Here is a 19,624-nt window from a genome sequence, read left to right on the forward strand (position 1 = left end):
GTTGTATCCACTTTGCACTGCATCATCTCCTACTCGCAACAACCCGGACAGAACCCGAGCGCATCGTGGACGAGCTTGTCGCACTCGAGGCAGAAGTGATGCGTGCACTTGGGACAGCGATATCGGCCGAGTGGAGAGAGGTCGCCTAGTTGTGCGGACTGGACGGCATGTGCAAGGGTAGTGAAAGGGAAGGCGCAGGTAAAGCAGGAGGGGGCATCGTCGTCTGAGGGTCTGCGCGAGAGACTCGTCAGCGAAGGGGATTCCGGTCAAGCGGCGGCACGTACTGCATCACACGCTCGTAGTTTGTGACCTGCATGGGGGAGCGGTCAGCGAGAGCTGCAGGACGGAACGGAGTGTCACACTCACTGGGAAGAGGTGACGGTAGCTTCGAGCCAGTTGCGGTGCGTTGACGACCGTCAGACCGCACACTCGGCACTCCGTCGGCACGTCACACAACCTCGCCTTGCACCGCGGGCAGCTGTAGCCGACCGTCTTGAGCTTGCCGTGACACGAGCAGACGCCCGGGAAGGTCGAGCTGATGAGGCCAGGGAAACCCATTTGCATGAGGTCTGCCGACGACGTCGGCGCTGCTGGCGAGGGACCGCCAAGGACATGCGACTTAGACGGGGCGAAGGTAGGCGGTGGGAGGACGAATTCGAAGAGGAGGTCTCGGAAGGCGAGGTCGTCTCGAGCGACTCGATAGACGCCGTTCGTCTGCTCGCAGATGTCGCGGCAGATCTTCATGTCGGCGCTCAGGCCGATGATGTTGACTCGTATCCGCTCGGCTTCGGTTTCGGCGATTGTTTGGTGGATGTTGGTCGGATCCGTCGTCGTGAGCGAGCTGAGAATGACGATGACTTCTCGCGAGCCGTGTGGCGGGAGGTGTCTGCATGCAAAGCGTAAGCATACGATGAGTCGCTCGACGAAGACGGCGAGACGCACGACAGGCCAGTCTTCGCGAGCTGGAGGACGTTCTGCAGACTAGGCGACCCTCGCGCCTCAAGCTTCTTCTTGTTCTGCAGCACCTTCAGGTGATCCGCCGGGTTGCCTGTGAGCTTTCTCCGTCAGTAACACCGCTCACGATGGGGAGAAGCATGGCGACTTGCCGCTCAAGGGCGTTAGTCGTTCTGCGAGGCCGTCTCGCGTGATCATGATGGCCATCTGGCCGATCGGATTCTGCTGGAAGAACTCGTTGACAAAGTCCTATACGAGCGCAAAGCGGGGTAAGCACGGCAGAGGAGCAAGAACGAGAGGAGCCAGACGTACCTGCGCGTACTGCAGGGTCAGGTCTAGCCACGTCGCCTTGAAGTCTCGGACGAGCATCGCGCTCGACAAGTCGATGACGAGGTAGACATGTCGGATGATGCCGCGCTGGATCGAAGCCGTGTCGCGCAGAACCCTGAGGAGAGAGAGCGTGAGCAGAAGGAGTTGCGCGAGAACCGTCTCGACCCACCTCCGCGACTTGCTCGTCAGCAGCATATCGCTCACTGCGCCTTCCAGCGTCCCTCGCTCGTCCTCCTGGACCATATCCCACGTCCGCTCGAACTGGCCCTCCCATGCCCTGCCCTTCCCCTTGTCCCTCGAGCTCGCTGACCGCGTACTGACGCCCTTGCCGTTCGCTCCTGCTCCACCTCTTGCGCCCCTTGCGCCCCGCATGCGTCCCAGTCCCTCATCCGAGCTATAGTCGTTCTCCAGGTCCGATTCGTCTCCCTCGCCCAGCTCCTCGCCCGAGACCGGCTCGTCGTCGGCAGCAATGAAGTCTCGTTCTGTCCTCTTGCGGCTCATAGCAAAGTCAAGCAGTCAAGCGGTGAGCGAGTTTGTGGTACCTGGTCGAGAGAGGTGGGGAGAGGGTTGCGATCCTGCACCTCGTTCGACATCTCGCTTTGACTGCGTACTTGCGATGACCAACAGCTCTCGAGGATCTGGCAAAGCTAGCAGGGGCGGCAAGGCTGCAGGAGGAAAGGGAGGCAAGGGCAAGGGCGGGCACAACTGGTCCTCGAAGCGACCTGTCGGCGGCAAGGGCATCTTCGTGACGACGATGCGGGGCAAGGAGGCGCGCTGTGTGGGCGAGATCTACGACCTGCTCGACGAGGTGCGCTTCCATGACCGCTTCCTGACCCTGCTCGCGAGTTGACATTTCTCATCGCTCGAAAGGTTGCGGACCGGCTGTACCCTCCTGAGCGGGTCAAGGCTTTGCAGGACGAACGGGAAGCACGCTTGAAGGAGATGCGGCAGGAAGGCGCGCCGATGGACGAGGATGGCGAGGAGGCAGAGGGCGAAGCTTCGACGGCGACTCCTCAAGCTCAGCCTCCCGTCGACTCTGACGACGACGGTGACGACGACATCGAGGCGAGCATTGAGAAGGAGCTCGCAGCGCTCAAGGCGGGACGAGGCGCGAAAGGGCTGGTGAAGAAGGAGGCTGCAGACGCGAAGGGCAAGGGCAAGGCAAAGGAGCGGCCGCGCTTCCAGAGCATTCAGACCGACACCGAGTGTTGTGCGTACACCTCTAGACTTCCCGCGACCTGCAGCGCTGATGCGACTGCCCGCAGTGTGCTTCATTGCAACGGCCTGGCCGCACGACCCCGTCGAGTTGACGGAAGCCATCGTCTCAGAGGTCCAGGAGACGGGTCAGGCCCGCACACGGTGCGTGTACTCGCATAGTACTACGAGCGCTAGGCTGACAGATCCATCCCGCAGCTTCGTCCAGCGCCTCACGCCAACCAGCTTCACCTGCCACTCGCTCTCGGTCGAGCAGGTCGAGATGCAGTCGTCCCGGCTCATCGAGCAAGTCTTTACGACCTGGGCACAAGCGCACAACACGACAAGCGTGACGGTACGTTTCATCCTGCCCTCATCCTGTACTCCCGCTGACTGTGCCCTTCCCGCAGTACGCCATCGACACCTCTGTCCGGTCGCACACGGCTCCTCTCTCACGCACCTTCCTCCTCCCCCTGCTCGGCACGCAAATCTCCAAGCTCTCCTCCGCACCCACAGTCTCCTCTCCCGTCCCTTCGCGTCCAATCCTCTCCGTCCGCGCCGACTTGAAGAACCCCGACCTCGTCCTCCTCGCTACCGTTTTGAAGAACGTCTATGGGCTGAGTATCGTCGAGGGACGGTTGTGGAGGGGGAAGAAGTTCAATTTGGCCGAGATTGCGGCGCAGAAGAGGAAGGATGATGCGAGGGAGGAGGAGGAGCAGAAGAAGGCTGAGGCGGCGGCGGCAGCGGTAGCGGCCCCTGCTGAAGCGTGAGCTGCACTTGCACAACGTCTTTCTCGCTCACGGCCTGGTCGAAGGAGAATGACCATTGCGAGCCGAGTGTGTACGATCGAGCGAGCGAACGAGCGAGACTAGTTCCATTCCCTCTTCGCATACTCCTCCATCAACGTATTCGCCGTCAAGTTCCCCATATAAACCTCGACGTCCCTTGCTCCATACTTCTTCCCTCCCTTGCCCGCCGCGCCGAGAACGTTAAGCGCGCCGAGCACGTCAGGCGTGATGAAATCGAAGAAGACGACATCGATTTTCTCTTCGTGTTGAGGAAGCGCGGTGGAGACGAAGATGGGTTGGAGGGAGGAACGGAAGGGCCGGTGGAGGGTGTCGTCCCCCAGCACCTCTGAGGGGTCGTCCGACTCGACGCCGCACGAGTCGGGCGTGACGTACCCCTCCGTACGACGCTTCATCCGCCACTTTCCGTCGTCCTGTTCCTGCTCCCGCTCGAACGCCGTGGATTGCGTGAGGAGGGAACGGCGATGTGCATGTTCCAGCGCCGCTGCGTCCCTCGCCGCTCTCGCATCCGGTCCCGCAAGCCTATGGGGCGGCGCCTCAGGCACCGAGGGAGAGGAGGAGACGAGCCCGTGTTCGCCGACTATGTTGAGGTAGTGCAGGACTCGGGAGGCGAGCGCGAGTGGCACGGCGGGGATATAGAGGAATGAATTGGCTGCGCGCGAGTCGAGAATTAGCTTGCGCAATTCTAGTGAGCGCGAGAGAAGGTTGGAGAGCGCACTGAAGGGAAGCATGATCCACTGCACACTCGCACAAGCCATCAGCTCCGATCCTTACCCTCTCGAGCTGGCGAAGGCCAAGAAAACGCACCTGATCACCCCTCGTAAAGTTGCCCTTGAACAAATCGAACCTCACGCTCCCCGTGTTCAACAACGTGTAAGGCTCGTAAGGTCTGTCTGTTCGGCGGATGAGGAGGGGGAGGACTTTGGTTGTGAGGAGGTGGAAGATCGAGTGTGGGGATGAAGGGGGGTAGCGGTAGAGGTAGTAGTCTGTGCGCGCTTGCGACGTTAGCGCGGGAAAGCTGGGAAGGAGGGAGGGGGCAGGAGACGCACCTTGCGGAGCGACCCCGAACCGGTCGGTCAGGTTGAACCGCCTCGCCGTCTGCGTCAACTCCTCCGAGATTGCGCGACCTTCGGGCGTGTCAAAGTCCGGTTGGGTGTGATAGGCGTACTGCGCGATGAGCGGTTTAGCGAGGTGAAGGAGAGAACGAGGAAAGGACGAACGGTCTGGCGGTTCTGATCGAGGTAGCGACGCTTGAAGACGGGCGGTTTCGTCGAGTCGTTCAGCCCGCTGACGCCTGCGATCGCGTTCGAGGTCATTCCGCCGTGGGAAAGGGTGCGCGCAAAGGAAAATGCAGACTCACTAGCCCACCCAACCGTCTCGAAATACCGTCCCGCCGCCAAACCCAAACTCCACGCGTCCTCCTGCACGCAATCTCTGATGTGGTGGTGTCCTCCAAAGACGAGTACCGGTACGTGTGGATGGACGGCGCGGATGGTGGAGAGGATGAGCGACCATTGCGAGTCGGGTTCGGTGCGGAGGGACATGTGGCCCACTGCGAGGGGGTGCGTAAGTCAGGCAGAGAAGAGAGGTGGAGGTGACGCACCGAGGAGGAAGAAGTCGGGTGCGGAGGAGATGGCTTCTTTGAACCAGGGTTCTTGAACCATGAGCGAGGGTGACTGGACGGTGATACCCGGCGCGTGGGCTGTGCGCATTTCGAAGTTGTTCGTCAATCCACGAGTCTTGCCCGAGGGAGAGGAAGACGCGAAGGAGGCGACCATGCCAACGCACCCTTGAAATCAAACAGCGGCGCAATCGCAGTCACCTTCCTCCCCCTCTCCGTGACAAACTTCCTCACCCTGTTCCCCATCATAACCTCGCTCGCCTCCCCTCGTTTGTCGGTCTGGGTGATGTTGACGTTCGAGACGACCCACTTTTCGCCGTATGCGCGCGAGAGGGCGGAAGAGACGTACGACGCCACGGGATACTTGTAGAGCTCGTGGTTGCCCTGCTCATTAACACCGTCAGCCACGAAAAGGGAGAAAGAGAGAGGGAGGGAGACGGACGGTCGTGATGACATCGTAGGGCATCTTGGAGAAGATCTCGAGTGCGGAGGAGCCCTTTGGGCGGGGAGGAGGCTCGGCGTCGACGAGTCCGTTGCCGTCTACACGGTCGCCCGAGTCGACGAGGAGGAGGTCGACGCCCCTACGAACGAACGAGCTGCGAGTGAGCGGAGCAGGAAAGCGAGGAAGGAGAGAGACGGGGAGCGCACCTCCGCCGCGCTTCGTGCTTCATTCGCTGGACGAACGAGTAGAAGTCTGTAGCGTGACGGGCATTCGAGGCACGTATGAAGCAAGGAGGCGAGGAAGAGCAAGTAAGCGAGCTGAGCGTGCACACTCGAGGAGGAGAAGAGTGGGCGAGCTCACCGCCCCAGTCTCCGCTGAAGCTCGGCTCGTTGCGCAAGTGTCCCAGCAGCCAGCCATGAGCTGTGCGTGCGCAGAGCAAGCGCAAGTCGAATGATCAGCGAACGGAGGATCCGACGCTCAACTCGCTCGCTCGTCTCGTCGGTGGGCGCTGGGGACGCACTGTCTGTTGTGCTGAGGATGTTTACGTCTCCCCACGGCAGCGGGCGGTATGGCCAGTCCGAGCCTGTGGGAGGGTATGCGTCGGGTTGCTGAGCGGTGTGTGGGTTATCACCGCGACTGAAGGTGAGTTGGGCGGGGTGTTCGAGTGGGTGAGTGTGGCATGTTGTGGTGAGTGCGAGTGCGCAGATGAGCCGTGTTAGCATGCGAGTGGGTTGCGCGGTGTTAGCAGGCGGAGCTGGTTGACTCGCGCGGCACAGTGTTCGGCTTGGAGGCGATCGAGCGAGTGGGGACCGTGCGAAACTGGGCTGTGCCACGTCACTCGAGCGGGCACAGGGCAATCTTTGCTCGCACCGCGCGGGTTCGCCTCTCTCTTCTCTCTTTCTTCTTCACTCACTTACACCCAGCACACCCGAGCAACCATGGCATTCTAAATCAGCCACAGTCAACACGCGCACACACCCAAACAACAACAAGCAACGAACGAGTCAGTCCACCTACCCCCGTGAAAACTTCGCACGCACACACCCCCGCTCACTCTCCCTCGCTATCACCTCCTCGCAGACAACAAGTCCCCATCAAGGAACCCCCTCGCACCACACAACAGCCTACCAACCCAGTAACAACGTCGTAGAGATGTCGTCCACCACCCCCAACCTCCCCGAGCAACAACCGCCAGCCAAACAGCCCGCACCCTCGAGCCCGTCCCCCGAATCCGAACCCTAGACTCGCCCACCATCGCACAGGCCGCTGCCACCCACACCCGCAACATGCCCCGATCCATGAACCAGTACACCCAACTGTTTGCCCCTCAGCAGGCCCCGTCGAAGGGCTCCTTCGGTGAGTTCCACCCGGCCTTCGCTCGCTCGGCTCGTTGACTCACTTGCGATCTCTCACTCCCCACAGACGAGGCCGCCGCCGACCTCTCGGCTTTCCTCGACTTCTCGTCGTTGACCAACGACGCGTCGGTCGCCGTCCCCGCCCACGAGCAACCCTCGTCGGCCTTCAGCAACGCCTTCTCGGGCCTCCGACCCGTCGACGACTCGCTCCTCGACTCGCCTCTCGACCTCGAGCTCTCGCCCGCCTCGTCGTTCGCGACTTCGCCGTTCGACTTTGGCAACCCCGCATCGTCCGGGTCCGAGTTCACCTCGCCCCTCCTCGACGGGTCGTTCGACTCGCCCCTCGTCGAGTCGTACCCGATCGCGTCCGTCGCAAACGACATGCCGAGCCTCTTTGCGCCCGCGCCGTCGGCCGCTTTCGCCGGCGCAGGCGGGATCGACCTCGCTGCCTTGGCGTCGTCGATTGGACTGTCGCTCCCACCGCTTCCGTCGTTCGCGCCTGCACCCGCGCCGATGATGGAGGACATCAAGCCCGTCATCCCGTCGTCATCGTCGTCGCCGGTCCAGCTCGCACGCACCGAGTCGACCCTCTTCGACGTCCCCTCGGCCGAGTCCACTCCCGCCCAGACGGCCGCTCAGCGCCGCAAAACCGCTGCGCAGATCAAGAAGGAGGCCGCGGCGTCGCTCGAGGAGAAGCCGTTCAAGCGCGACAAGTTCACCGGCATTCGCAACACGAAGAAACCACCGGTCGCTTACGACGCCCCGACGCTGCCGAAGAACTACCTCACCGAGTCGGCGACGAGCAAGAAGCGCGCTGGGTCGGCCAAGGTCGCTGCGTCCGTCTCGAAACGCGCTCGCTCGGAAGCTTCCGTCACCCCCGCCCCTCAGCCGGAGTTGCCTCAAGCCCAGCCCGAGCCGATCAACGAAGACAACCTCGACGACGACCAGCTGGCCGCGATCGAGCTCAAGCGTCGTTCGAACACGCTTGCGGCGCGCAGGAGTCGCGCGAGGAAGGCCGCGTACATCCAGGAGTTGAAGGACGAGATTGACAGGCTCAAGCAGCTCAATGAGGCGCTGCAGGGCGAGCTGGGTGCGGCGAGGGCGGCCAAGTGCGCGTGTCAGGGTTAGCGGAAGGCTTCGGTGTCGCTCCGCTTCCCTTCTTCATACAGATAGTTTCCCTTCTGTTTCTCTCTCTCTTCTCTTCTGTGTACCTAATTCGCGCTCTTGGCAATGGACCGTTCTGCGTTCTCTCCTACCTTGATCGTTGTCCGCGCGAGACTAGCGAGCGAGCGACTGTGAACTTCGGCGAGGTCATCCTCCTCTCGCTCTCTCCTTCCGCTCACTGCGCGATGTCAGCCCCCGCCGCGCCTGCCGCACCCTCGGCGCCCGACAAAGGCCCTACCTTCCCCTCTCTCCGCTCCCTAACGAACCTCGACGACCTCCTCGTCGGCGCAGTCCTCAAAGCCGGGTCGCCGACAACGGGTGCGTCCCTCCTCCCCTCGCTCTCCCCTTGCGCGCGCTGATCAGGAGGGAGGGTGAACAGTGCAGGGGAGTAAGGAGGCGCTGAGCTTGCAGACTACTTCGGTCAACTTTAGGCGGTGCGTGCCAGTCCATCCTCTTGCTGCTCCCCACTTCGCCGTCCCGGCTCCTTCTCTCCAGGACGCTGCTGACGGTTACTCTGCTACGTGATGGACGCGCAGATTCGTCCAGAAGGCGGGCCCGATCTTTGTCGCGCAGGATGCGGTCGAGAGTGTCTTGAGGTGGGAAGATCCGGCAAAGACGTTGTTCTTCGCTGCTTGCTGGGGCTTCCTTTGTGCGTTCCTTCCTTCTCTCTCCTCCCTCACTCTTGCACGCTGACCGGGAAGGGGAGTCGCGCGCAGGCTACTGGCCCTCCTTGATTATCCTCCTTCCCAACGTCGTGCTCGTCTCGGTCCTCCTCGCGACGTATCAGGCAAAGAGGGCGACCGGACAGGCGCCGGAGAGTCAGGAGGGGCCGACGGCGTTGGCGAGGGAGCCGCCGAGTGAGGGGTCGGTGGATTATTTGGCGAATTTGGTGAGTCGACGCTCCCGAGGGACGTGCCGAGACCTAGGAGAGAGGGCGGTGAGCTTACGGATGCAATGACGGGCACGCAGCAAAACATCCAGATCATGATGGGCCGCGTCGCGGACCTGTCCGACCTCCTTCGCTCGACCGTCCCCTTCCTGACCTGGCGGGACGAGCGCCTGACCCGCGCCGCCCTGCACCTCGCAATCGTCTCCTCCTTCGTCCTCGCCTTCGCCGCCCCCTTCGTACCCTGGCGCCTCGTCTTCTTCGTCGCAGGCGAATCAACCTTCTTCCTCGGCCACCCAATCGTACAAACTTTCCTCGCCTCGCTCGCGCCTTACCTCTCGGCCTCGTCCAAAGAGCGCTCGAAGCTCGTACGCAAGTTGTTGGAGGACGACGCGCTGAATGACGAGGAGCTCGAGATGGAGGTCGTGGAGGTGCAGAGGATAGAGGTCGAGACGAGGGTTCCCGGGGCGCCGGTCGAGGCGGCGTGGCAAGTCGAGGCGGTTGTGGGAGGAGAACTGCCGAGCGGGTTTAGGTGGTTGGGCGAGTGGGAGGACGCGACGCCTTCGGATGGGGCGGTCGATACGGGTGCGCTTTCGTCTCACTTCCCTTCGATTCTCCTGTCTCTCGCTGACACCCCGCTCGCGCGCGCGCAGAAGGATGGACCTACCTCCACCTGGACGGCACACGCTCGACGACCCCGTTCGTGCAGGGCGAGAAAGGACCGGTTTGGGCGCAGTCGAGGCGGCGGAGACTCACGCGCAGGGCCATCAAGAATCCGTTGCTGTGAGTCATCACGCTGTAGGTGTTGGGATGTAACTCGTGTTGTTTCAGCTCACTGCAGGGATGCTACGAAGGGAGGAAGGAGGGGTACAATTCGCTACTCGCTACTTTCGATACTTTCGCCGCCCCGCCTCTCGCCTACTGCGACGCTTTCGCGCTACCCTTCTTCGCCTTCGGATCCTTCGCCGTCCTGACCGCGAGCTGCGTCTTCAGGAAGGCGACTTCTGCCTCCAGCTGTCTCAGCTTGCCATCCGGCTCGTCCTCCTTCAACTCTTTCGCCGCCGCATCACCGCCCTTCCCGAGCCTGCCGTTCTTGAAGTGGTGCTCGAGCTCGATAGCGAGGTCGAGGAGTCGCGCGAGGGGTTGGACGTCGAAGTAGGCCGTGCCGGCGAGGTAGAGCATGAGGGTATTGGCGTAGAGTGAGAGAGGTGCGAGGGGTTCGAGCAGGACGAGGAGGCGCCAGGCAACGAGAGGAACAAAGGCGGCGTCCCAGACGCGCTGGAGGGGAGCAGGTCCGGTGAAAGGGAAGGGGATGGTGAGATGGCCGAAGCCGTATGCAGAGCAGAGGAGGATGGTAGGGATACCGATGGCGCAGTACGATATCCAGAGTGCCACCGGTGCGAGGGCGAGCGTGACGAGAGCCGGGAACTGTGGGAGGATAATCCGGTCGAGGAGGAAGAGGACGCTTCGCCTCAGGCCGTCCTGTATGGTAAGAGCGGCCCTTTCCCAAGTCAGCTGCAGCAGGCTGTCCCGGAACTCTGGGTTTGTGGCCCAGCCTACGCCCAACACAATTGCGAAAGCAAGGTTGCAGCAGACGGAGATGAACAGAGAGAAACCCAATTCCGCTGGCTCGACGTGAAGGAAGCAGACGAGTCGCTCAGTGCGCTTTTCCATCGTGTCGTTCTGCTCAAGCCAGCGCTTTAGCCTCCAGGCGTAGGCCACGGCTTGCTCGGTGGGCGGAGTGACCGCGTCGTCTGAGTTGGATGCAGAGGTCGCGGATGCGGTGTCTGTACGGGCGTAGCTGCCTGCCATGGTCGTCGTAGAGTGTGGAACTAGACTTATGCCGCGAGAAGGAGGAACAAGAGCGAGAGACGGAGAGAGGAATGCGAAAAGCGGAGCGGGAGGCGGGACTCGTCGACGATCTTCGCTGGACGAGACTGCGACCAGCCGCCTCCCTCCCTTACATCCTCTTCTGACCTCTCTAACAGCCGCTCGCTCAATTCGGACGCTCTGCAACAGTCTTTGCAACGGGCCAAGGCAAGTTGCGAAGGTCGACTTGTCCTGAGCGATTCGCAGCTGAGCAACGTCTCTGTGCAGGTTGATTGGGCATGAGGCGTCTTGATAGGGATGTTACTAGAGGCGGGGTGATTGCAAAGGGTGTGTGTTGGACAGAGGAAACGGAGACGGCTTTTTGAGGTGCAGAGGGCGTCGAGAAACGAGGAAACCGCTGCGTGCTGTAGGAGTGGAGCGCAAGGCTAAGTGCTTGCGCCCTTTCTACCGGCAGTGTGCAGCTTCGCAGCTGCCGGGTCCGTCTTGGAGGCCTTGACATTCACAGCTCCGCGATCCTTCACTCCTTCTTCCGTAGCCTCGGTCGCCAAGTCCTTGACAGCCGCCAGTTGCGCCGCCTTGGTTTCGCGATCAGCGGCAGCAGCAAGGAGGTCCCAGAGAGGGGTAATGTCAAAGAAGGCTGTGAAGGCGACGTAGAAGAGGAGGAGATCCGTATACGACTTGTACGGGGCGAGTGGTGCAAAGCGCTCGAGAGCTCTCCAAGCGATGTACGGAAAGGCGAGGGCGTCGAGGACGCGCTGGAATGGAAGAGGGAGGAAAGGGATGCAGGGGAGAGCGAAGTTGCCCAAGCAATAGGCCGAGATGAGGAGGGAGAGGGGAACAAAGCCGTACACAAGGAAAAGGGCTCCAGGGACCGCTGCGCCGACTGACCAGATGATCCAAGCAAGCGGCACAGACACGAGGTAGTGCAGGAGCGTGCCAGCTCCGCGTTCGATGGCCGCGGTGAGCGGTGCGCCGAAGTTGCCCCAGTACTCGTAGGAGATGACTCCGCCCACGAAGTCTGTGAGTGCGCCTGAATCAACAAAGCAGACTACCCCAGCAATGATTGCGAGTAGGACGGTCAGACTGAGGAGAGCCAGAAGCAACTCTGAGTCCGCCTCGTCCTTTCCGTTCATCAAGGTGTCCAAAACAGCCAGCACCGCATGCCATCGTCATTCAACTGTGTTGTGCTGCTCCAGCCATCTCAGGATCTGAGAGAAGAAGCCCGCGGTAGGCGACAAGGTGACGGACGCCGGAACGGGAGTCGCCGGCGGAGGAGCGTTTGCTGGCACAGAAGCAGGAGTAGCGGAGGGCTTTCGAGCAGTCTGTCCCATAGCGCGTCGTGTAGCGGAGCACGGTGTGTGAGAGGACAAGAAGAGACGAGGCGAGGCGGGAGCGTGACCGTTCTGGACGGAACCGCGACACTTCCGCGCTCGAGCTTGTGCGCGCTCTGCTGTCCTCCTCCTTTCCGAGGCGGTCAAGGTTCGCTTGCGCTGCTGACAGTCGGTGGAAGACTCAAGTCTGGCAAGGTTGCGAGGCAGAAGAAGCATTCAATGTTTTCCCTCAAGGCGTGCCGGCGGCTAGGGTACTTGGGACGTCAATTGGAGGGCCGACAGGGCAGCTGGTGATACGCAGGACAGGGAGGGCGGACGGAGGAAGGACAGGAAGGGCGAAGGAGGGGCGGGAGGAAGGCGATTACTTTGTCAAATCTCCAAACACCGGCAATTTCGACCCACGCTACCTCTGTTGTGTCGTCTGAAGGCACCGTTCGAGCACCACGGCGGCGTTGAGCAGGCGAGGAAGAACGTGGACGTCGAAGAGCGCGGTGACCGCGAGGTACTTGAGCCAGAGGTCGACGCCTGTCGCGATGGCGGACTCAGTTGGGCATCGCGAGCTGAGCGAGAATCCAGGCCGCATGTGGTAGAAGTAGGGCGTCAAAGACGCGCTGGAAGCGCGGCGGGAGGTAGGGGATCTTGAATGTCAAGTATCCCCACGAGTACAGAGTAGAGACAAGGAGGAATGGGACAACAAAGTATATGTAGAGGACATAGCTGAGCAGGGCGAGTACAGCACACCATAAGAGGGGGGTAAGCGGCATGAGGAGGATGTAAAGGAGGGCTCCTGCAACTGCCCGGACTCCCAGCTCGATAAGACGCACGATGGGCGCCGCCGTAAGCTCCCATGGACCTGCAAGGAGCATCTGAAAACGCTCAGGATCCGTCGTCCCGGCGAGTACGATGAAGACGATGTAGACTGAGAGTGCGCCCATATGCAAGAGGACACAGTGCTGGCATTCACCTGGAGACGGGTAGTTGGGACACCAAATCAGGCCGAAATGCCGCTTCTCAAGCGTGTCGCTCTGCTCGAGCCAGCGCTGAAAGCGGGCGAAGGGACCCAGCTGGGAGAGCGCGCTGACGGGCGGAGGAGGCTGCGTGTGCGCAACGTCGGGCGCGTCGGTGTTAGCCATCGGTGGCGAGCGTGCGCGGGATGGAGAAAAGCGAGCGAAGGGAAAGAGGTGATGAGGCGGAGGAAGAGAGGGAGGCGGAAAGTGCGCGAGGAGACGATCCTGTGACTGGACGGAACCGCGATACCGCGTGCGTCTCGTCACACCCGGCTCCATGAGTTTTACGCGGCGTTGACTGAGCGTGAAAGCGCTGCGGGCAAGGCAGTAGTCGAGGCGAAGTCAAGCTTGGGAAGGTCAAGTCGAAGTGCCCACATAGCTTGTCACTGATCGAGGGCGTCTCGAGGGTTGTAAGCGCGCGAGTAGCAATACAACAGGACTTACAACACGCCCGTCCGACCGCGGAAGCTGACGAGCCCAAACATCATGCCGCAACCCTCAGAACTCGCCGACCGAGAGGAGGTTGAAGTCCTTCCACAGCGGCGCCTGTTCCGGACCTGCCGGCTTGCCCGTGAAGTACTTCTGGATGCTCGCAGGCTCGTCGTCCCTGCGCATGGGCGTTGAGCGGCTCAGTCTCCCTCAACGATACTCGCGAACAGAAGACGGAACGTACCACTTCGACGCCGCGCCCTTCTTGAGCAACGCGTTCTTGACGGGCGCCCAGCTGAAACGCGCGACGTTGGGGAAGCCAAAGATCGGGCTGAAGTTGTCTTGCAGCCAGGCGACGGTCTTTGGGTCTGTGGTGGCGCAGAGCGGAGAGTCAGCATCGTCGCCTTGCGACCGATCTCTGACGCAGGTGTGGGCGAGTGAGGATTCGTACGCACCGCTCGGGTACCCACTGCCGAATACCCTCACCGCATCTCCCTCTCCATCCTCTCCCTCTCCCGTCCCTCCCAACCCCGGTTCCGCAAAACACCACTCCTCAAGTATCCGGTCACGCGTGACCTTTGCCACGATCGAGGCGGCACTGACGATGGGGAAGAGGGCGTCGGCTTTCGAGGTGACGGTGAAGTTGATGGTGGGGAAGAAGGAGGAGAGTTTGGCTTGGTAGTCGGCTGCGGGTCCGACGGTGTCGACGAAGCACTACGAACACGCGCAAGACGATGTCAGCGGTCGGCGTACGTGTCGCGGATCGAGAAGACAGGCTTGAGAGCGCGACACACCTGCTTGACCTTGTACCCTCGTTCGACAACCTCGCGAATCAGGTTGATCGTGACGTCGTGACTCTGCGCGTTGCTGTGCAGGAGGGATTGTTCCAGAGAGTCAGCAAGCGACTCTCGATAGTCGGCAAACGAACGAGAGAGAAAGCGCCCGCAACATACAGGTTGTACGGCACCTTCCTGAGCATGCCCATCGAGATGTCGTTCGGGCTCATGACTGTCACCGCATACTTGACGTCGTCATTGTGCTCTAGGATGTCTTTGAAGAGCTCTTCTCGCAGCGGGTCGGTCAGGGTCTTCGAATCTGCGCGAGGTGACGAGGGGGAGAGGTCAGCTCGGCGAAAGGGATGGTCCTGAGAGAGAGGGAGGACGGGAACGCACCGGCAAAACCCATCTCCTTCAGCGTCGACTCGTACGAGAGCTGGCAGAACGCGATGCCGTATACTTGCGGACCTGCGAGGAGAAACCGTAGGAGTCAGCTGGGTTCTGTTCGATCATCGCCTGGCTCCTTAGCCTGCAAGACAGCCTTGCGAGTGCGCTGGACTGCCGACTCACCGAGCGCCGGTCCTCGACCTGCCTCGTCGACGCCCAGCATCCACTCGCCCTCGACGTCCCGCTTCTCCTCCACCTCGTTCGCGTCCTCGCCCGCACCAGCCTGTCCCTCCGCCTGTTCACGCTCTGCGTCGACCGAGTGGTAGGTGTATGAGTCGATGAGGGGTTCGTTGCGGCGGACGGAGGGGAAGTGGAAGCGAGGTTGCTTCTCTGCGCTGGGCGAAGGCGAGCGCGAGGCCGAGGGCGATGCTGCGCGTTTCCTGCCAGCCATGGCGGGCGTGGTGAGCTCGAGCGTGGGTGTGAGGGGGGAGAACAGCCAGAATCCAGGAGGCGACGCGACGCAGTGGACAGGGGGAAGTGATGAGGGAGAGACAAAGGAATACAAACACGGGAATACAAAATCGTAATCTTCAACTTTGTATTCCATTCGGCCTCTCCTCTTCCCCTCCGCTACATCGCTGCCAGCTCTTCCGTCCGTCCGAACTCGACGCCGAGATGGGCGAATTCATCGACTACTCGAAGCCCATCAAGTCGGCACGCTCGACTCCCCAGCACTCGCCGCCGCTCGAAGACCGCGACGACCAGGTGGGGGTGAAGTCGGCGAGGTTACCCCGAGACGACGACCAAGACGAGCAGCACTTGCAACCGCCACGACGCCCTTCACGCAAAAAGTCTCGCTCGAGCTCGCGGTACAGGACGGCGGAGGAGGACGAGGACGGGGAGGTCAACGGACAGAGCGGCGACGTTGAGGAGACCGGGCAGAGGCACTTCCTCGTGCGTATCTACGTTCTGGTTCTTCTGTCTTGCACGCAGAACTCATCCGAACGACCGACTAACAGGCAGCGTCCCCGCTCGACGGACGCAACGGCCCCCAAATCGTCGATTATTCTCGCCACGCTCGACCCAAGTCCTCGACCTTCACCGAAGACTTCGAAGCCCCTCCTTCGCCCTCTGCTATCCCCGTCAAGGACTTTGACGACCAGGACGACGACGACGCCGACGAAGAAGGAGACCACCGACCTCCTCCTCGTTCCGCTCCTCATCGCCGCAGTTCCCTTTCTGCCGCCAAACAGCCCGTCTCTCCGACACTCCAGAAGCCCAAGTCGCCACCCGTTTCGCCGAAACATTCGGGCCCTCGCAAACTCGTCCGCAGAAAGTCCAAGTCGGCTCGCGATTTTGAAGCGGAGATGGCTGCTTTGAACGTGAACGGCGGGGCGGCGCACTCACAGCCTCGCAACCATGTTTCGCCGACATCGTCGAGAAGCGGAGACGGCTACATCTCGCCTCCGCCGCAGTACCAGGAGCGACCGCTCAGTCGGACTCGCTCGCGCAGTCGCAGCCGCACGAGCGCTGCCTCTCCTCCTCCTCCTGCCGCTGCTCCTTCCTCTCCTCCGACTCGCCCCTACTCGCAGTCCTCCTCCCGACCGTACAACAACGACCTTCCCTCGCGCAACGACGACGAGGACCCCCTCTCCCTCACGCCCCAAGACAGGCATTACCTCTCTCGTATCCTCATCAACCTCCAGATGCAGAAAGAGTTCAGCGCCCTCTCGCAAGTCGGCACATTGACGCGGTATGGTAACCCGTTTTTGTCGGTCGCGACGGGTCCGAATTCGAAGCCTCGACGAGCGGAGGAGGCGAAGGGAGGGTTGTTTGGGCTGCTCGGAGGCGGCGCGGAGAAGCGTGATCCGGCGTTTGAGGGGTACAGGTGGGACGAGGAGGATGTCGAGGACAGCCCGATCTGTCAGTACCTGTACTGGCGGTGAGTTGCCCTCGCTCTCTCCCTCTTTCCTGCGTCGGACTGACGTTCTCCACCCGCAGCTTCCTCTACAACATGCCTGGCCTGCGCAACGCCAAGCTCGAGTACTGGCAAGAGAACATCCAGCCTTTCTTCGACTCGTTCGCCGAGCGCGACCTGAGTTCGACAGTCGAGCGCGGTGAAGTGACAAAGCGGTGCGTCTGGTGTTCCCCCCTCCTCCGAGTAAAGCTAACGCTACCACTGACAGACGCATGCTCTCGCTCGGATTCGTCCGCGTCCTCGGCACCTACTACTCGACCTGCTACCGCCCTCTCGGTCCCTCCGCGCCCGCCCGCCCGACCATCTCGATGATGCGCAAGATCGACCTACTCGTACCCGGTAGCATGGACAACATGTGGAAGATCCTGTTCCCCGACCGCAGGGTCGGGTATAACGCGTGGGTTGCGGTCGTGCAAGAGAAGGAGGAGAGGGGAGGGACGGTGCGTTCACTCTCTGTGCTTGCGCGATTCCTCGCGCTGACCCTTTTGAGATGCCACAGGCCTTCCGCATCGTCTCGCGCGTCGTTGTCGCGCCGGGACAGCCCCTCTACCATGCCCTTCAATCCTGGCCTGCCATCCAGTCCTTCGCCTCGTCGCTCGCCTCGCTCGATCCGCAGAACAGGCTCGACCTCCCACTCCTCCCTCACGCTTCCTCCTCGACTCCTCCCTCCCGCCAGACAATCCAGCGCTACCTCCGCCTCCTCGTCATCACCCTCTCCGCGCCTCCGCCCTCGCTCGAAGGCTCTCCAGCCCTCACTTCCGCCCGCGAGAAACTCGAATCGTTCCTTCTCGGCTCGTCGAGCAACCAGAAGATTTCGGGACGGGATTTGGCCGAGTGGGTTAGGCGCGGGGAGGAAGAGGAGGACAAGGACGATAAGAAGCATGTCAGGTGGGTTGAGATGGGTAGGAAGGTCAAGAAGTTGAGGACGACATGGGCGAACTATCGCAAGGCGTTGATCGAGGGCGGTGCGTGGCGCCTAGTCTTTCCTTCGCTATCGAGCGATTGCTGATGAACTCGTGTGCGGCGACAGACGAGATCGACAAGTCGATGGCGCAGGTCAGGAGGGTCGCGCAGACGTCGTCGCTTCCTGCCGAATACCGGGATGCGGAGGAGTGGGCGACGATTTGGGTCGCCGGGATGTTGCAGTGCGTCCCGCTCTAGCTTGCCCGGTTCGACAGACGTAGCTGACGTCCTACCGTTCGCAGCTACATCTTCGCGGGTTCCGTCAACGGTCCCGAAATCTTGAACATCCTCAAGAGGCGCGTCGCTTCCGAAGTCGACCTCTACGGGCGGTTAAGCTGACCTGCTGCCTCACAGCTTCCACTCTCTTATCCCTTACGGACCGATCAAGCTTGGTTTGAGTCTCGTCAACCCCACACTGTGCGTTCTTTCTCCTTCGCCGAGCTTCACTCAGCTAGATTGACACTCGCCCCTTGCGCAGCGCCATCCGAGCGATCGTCCAGCTTCTCCTCGGCCAACCCGCCGGCCAGCTCTCGCTCTTCCAGCGCATCTGGCAGATCGTCTGCAACGCCGCCAACCGCCACCAGCGCAAGCTCATCGAAAAGTTCCGCAAGCAGCTCGGACACGACTCGATTTGCGACGCCTTGCACGCGCACGTCCAGGAGGGATATGTGCAGCGCCAGAAGACCAAGAAGGAAGCGCGTGCGTATCGACCGATGCACTCTCGAACAGTTCGAGTCGTTGACATATCGCTCTCTCACAGTCGACCGCGACGAGGACATCGTCTTGACCATCCTTCGCGAACGCGGCTCTCAGCGAGACTACGAGCTTGTGGAGGGCTGGCACGAAGACTTTGTCGAGTCGGGCGGCGACCCGACGCACTCGAGTGGCGCGAAGAGCTTCGCTGATCTGAAGGAGCTGCTCGCGTGAGTCTTCGCCGGTCTCAAGGGAGAAGCAAGACACTGAGCCTAGCACGTGCAGCGCCTACTACCGGTACCGCGACCGCGAGCAGGTCCTCGCCATCGCGCTGGAAGCCAACACGCCTCGCCTCTTGCACGCCTCGATCGCCACATTCTACCAGACGATCCACGACGTCGCCAACGCCTCCAAGCTGTCCGAGCGAGTTGGCGACATCCAGTACTTCCTCGACGATATGATCAAGTGCTGCGAGACGGGCAAGATGACGCGCGCCGACTTTATCAACCTCGCGCGCCGGCACCACGAGAAGGTCTACTACTTCGTCCGCGAGCTTGTGCGTGCCGAATACTGTCCCCGATCATTGCTCGCATGCTGACGAAGATCCACACGCAGGCCACGGGCAACGAGCACCTCCTCGACCCGCTCCTCGACTGGTCGCGCTCTGGCCTCTCCTTCATCCGCTCCGGCATCCCTCCCTCGCGCTCAGCCTCGCACGACTCGCCTTCGAAGCGCGCAGGCGTCGACCTCGACGCCCTCCTCCCCTCGAACCCGAAGAAGCGCGAGAAGATCCTGCGCGAAGTGCGGTCGCAAGTCAAATGGACGCGCTTCAAGAAGGCGCAAACCGACATGCAGTTGCGGATCGACTTGCTGCAGGCCGACGCGGGCGATCGCAAGCAGTCGTGGGAGTGGAAGCTCGACCGCGAGGCACTGTGGCAGGACTTCTTGGCGCAGCTACCGCAGGAGGAGGTTGTCAGGGAGCCGGAGGGGCTGGAGACTCGGATGGGTCCGGGTGGAGACCTCGAATGGGCGTGGTGGGCCGGCAAGGACGTTTTCGGCGCTGCGGACAAGGTCGGTGTCGTCAAGGCGCACCGGGAGAGTGCGGGCGAGGCGTACCGCGAGGTCGAGAAGGAGGACAAGCCTGCGGCGGGCAAGATTGGCGGCGCGATGCTGGGTCGCAAGCTGTCGAGGCGGTCGTCGAACGTCTCGCAGGTTAGGAAGGATGGGTACCGCGATGCCGAGGAGGATGACGAGGCGTACGAGGACGGGGAGGACACGTTCGCGAACGGGCGGTGGAAGCGTGCGGAGGAGGAGCAGCTCGCCATCCCCGCCGCCAAGATCGAGGCGACCCGCGGTCTCCTCGGCAAGTACATCGACCAGATCAAGGATTCGCTGGCCGAGGCGCGGAAGAGGCAGATCAAGTGAGGAGGAGGCAAATGTATCCCGGAACCCTCTTTATTGGTTCTCGCTCAGTGCTT

At 61.8% G+C, this 19,624-nt stretch overlaps 10 protein-coding genes across 10 annotated transcripts; 4 read left to right on the top strand and 6 right to left on the bottom strand.

Moving 5' to 3' along the window:
• Window positions 1-29: 29 nt before the first annotated feature.
• On the bottom strand, window positions 30-1,785 carry RHTO_01663 (transcription initiation factor TFIIH subunit 2; the record flags this gene model as incomplete). The annotated part of the gene is made up of 7 exons (XM_016415344.1): window positions 30-231; window positions 285-310; window positions 367-886; window positions 943-1,059; window positions 1,103-1,203; window positions 1,267-1,399; window positions 1,454-1,785. 7 exons carry the CDS (start codon window positions 1,783-1,785, stop codon window positions 30-32), a joined length of 1,431 nt encoding a protein of 476 aa, XP_016272722.1.
• A 115-nt stretch (window positions 1,786-1,900) lies between these two features.
• Window positions 1,901-3,248, top strand: RHTO_01664 (THUMP domain protein; the record flags this gene model as incomplete). The annotated part of the gene is made up of 5 exons (XM_016415345.1): window positions 1,901-2,092; window positions 2,155-2,494; window positions 2,550-2,643; window positions 2,698-2,833; window positions 2,889-3,248. 5 exons carry the CDS (start codon window positions 1,901-1,903, stop codon window positions 3,246-3,248), a joined length of 1,122 nt encoding a protein of 373 aa, XP_016272723.1.
• Window positions 3,249-3,346: 98 nt separating this feature from the next.
• RHTO_01665 (5'-Nucleotidase/apyrase family protein) lies at window positions 3,347-6,069 on the bottom strand (the record flags this gene model as incomplete). Its single annotated transcript, XM_016415346.1, has 12 exons — window positions 3,347-3,936; window positions 4,003-4,021; window positions 4,092-4,270; window positions 4,334-4,451; window positions 4,505-4,578; window positions 4,645-4,836; window positions 4,888-4,986; window positions 5,073-5,289; window positions 5,348-5,486; window positions 5,554-5,599; window positions 5,708-5,767; window positions 5,868-6,069. 12 exons carry the CDS (start codon window positions 6,067-6,069, stop codon window positions 3,347-3,349), a joined length of 1,935 nt encoding a protein of 644 aa, XP_016272724.1.
• Window positions 6,070-6,633: 564 nt separating this feature from the next.
• On the top strand, window positions 6,634-7,830 carry RHTO_01666 (transcription factor; the record flags this gene model as incomplete). The annotated part of the gene is made up of 2 exons (XM_016415347.1): window positions 6,634-6,703; window positions 6,770-7,830. 2 exons carry the CDS (start codon window positions 6,634-6,636, stop codon window positions 7,828-7,830), a joined length of 1,131 nt encoding a protein of 376 aa, XP_016272725.1.
• Window positions 7,831-8,051: 221 nt separating this feature from the next.
• On the top strand, window positions 8,052-9,539 carry RHTO_01667 (integral peroxisomal membrane, peroxin; the record flags this gene model as incomplete). The annotated part of the gene is made up of 6 exons (XM_016415348.1): window positions 8,052-8,184; window positions 8,246-8,300; window positions 8,403-8,515; window positions 8,583-8,755; window positions 8,836-9,337; window positions 9,406-9,539. 6 exons carry the CDS (start codon window positions 8,052-8,054, stop codon window positions 9,537-9,539), a joined length of 1,110 nt encoding a protein of 369 aa, XP_016272726.1.
• A 131-nt stretch (window positions 9,540-9,670) lies between these two features.
• On the bottom strand, window positions 9,671-10,564 carry RHTO_01668 (uncharacterized protein; the record flags this gene model as incomplete). Its single annotated transcript, XM_016415349.1, has 1 exon — window positions 9,671-10,564. One exon carries the CDS (start codon window positions 10,562-10,564, stop codon window positions 9,671-9,673), a length of 894 nt encoding a protein of 297 aa, XP_016272727.1.
• Window positions 10,565-11,007: 443 nt separating this feature from the next.
• Window positions 11,008-11,715, bottom strand: RHTO_01669 (uncharacterized protein; the record flags this gene model as incomplete). Its single annotated transcript, XM_016415350.1, has 1 exon — window positions 11,008-11,715. The coding sequence occupies one exon, from the start codon at window positions 11,713-11,715 to the stop codon at window positions 11,008-11,010; it is 708 nt and encodes a 235-aa protein (XP_016272728.1).
• A 601-nt stretch (window positions 11,716-12,316) lies between these two features.
• Window positions 12,317-13,046, bottom strand: RHTO_01670 (uncharacterized protein; the record flags this gene model as incomplete). The annotated part of the gene is made up of 2 exons (XM_016415351.1): window positions 12,317-12,524; window positions 12,655-13,046. 2 exons carry the CDS (start codon window positions 13,044-13,046, stop codon window positions 12,317-12,319), a joined length of 600 nt encoding a protein of 199 aa, XP_016272729.1.
• A 372-nt stretch (window positions 13,047-13,418) lies between these two features.
• On the bottom strand, window positions 13,419-14,963 carry RHTO_01671 (ribonuclease H2 subunit A; the record flags this gene model as incomplete). The annotated part of the gene is made up of 7 exons (XM_016415352.1): window positions 13,419-13,527; window positions 13,594-13,717; window positions 13,805-14,063; window positions 14,144-14,216; window positions 14,303-14,444; window positions 14,522-14,593; window positions 14,696-14,963. 7 exons carry the CDS (start codon window positions 14,961-14,963, stop codon window positions 13,419-13,421), a joined length of 1,047 nt encoding a protein of 348 aa, XP_016272730.1.
• A 224-nt stretch (window positions 14,964-15,187) lies between these two features.
• On the top strand, window positions 15,188-19,571 carry RHTO_01672 (PX domain-containing protein; the record flags this gene model as incomplete). Its single annotated transcript, XM_016415353.1, has 12 exons — window positions 15,188-15,466; window positions 15,532-16,454; window positions 16,514-16,645; window positions 16,699-16,930; window positions 16,990-17,455; window positions 17,521-17,635; window positions 17,696-17,749; window positions 17,808-17,870; window positions 17,932-18,152; window positions 18,214-18,376; window positions 18,432-18,702; window positions 18,762-19,571. 12 exons carry the CDS (start codon window positions 15,188-15,190, stop codon window positions 19,569-19,571), a joined length of 3,729 nt encoding a protein of 1,242 aa, XP_016272731.1.
• Between the last annotated feature and the right edge of the window lie 53 nt (window positions 19,572-19,624).

Source organism: Rhodotorula toruloides, assembly GCF_000320785.1.
Source record: "Rhodotorula toruloides NP11 unplaced genomic scaffold Scaffold14, whole genome shotgun sequence".
NCBI lineage: Eukaryota > Fungi > Basidiomycota > Microbotryomycetes > Sporidiobolales > Sporidiobolaceae > Rhodotorula > Rhodotorula toruloides.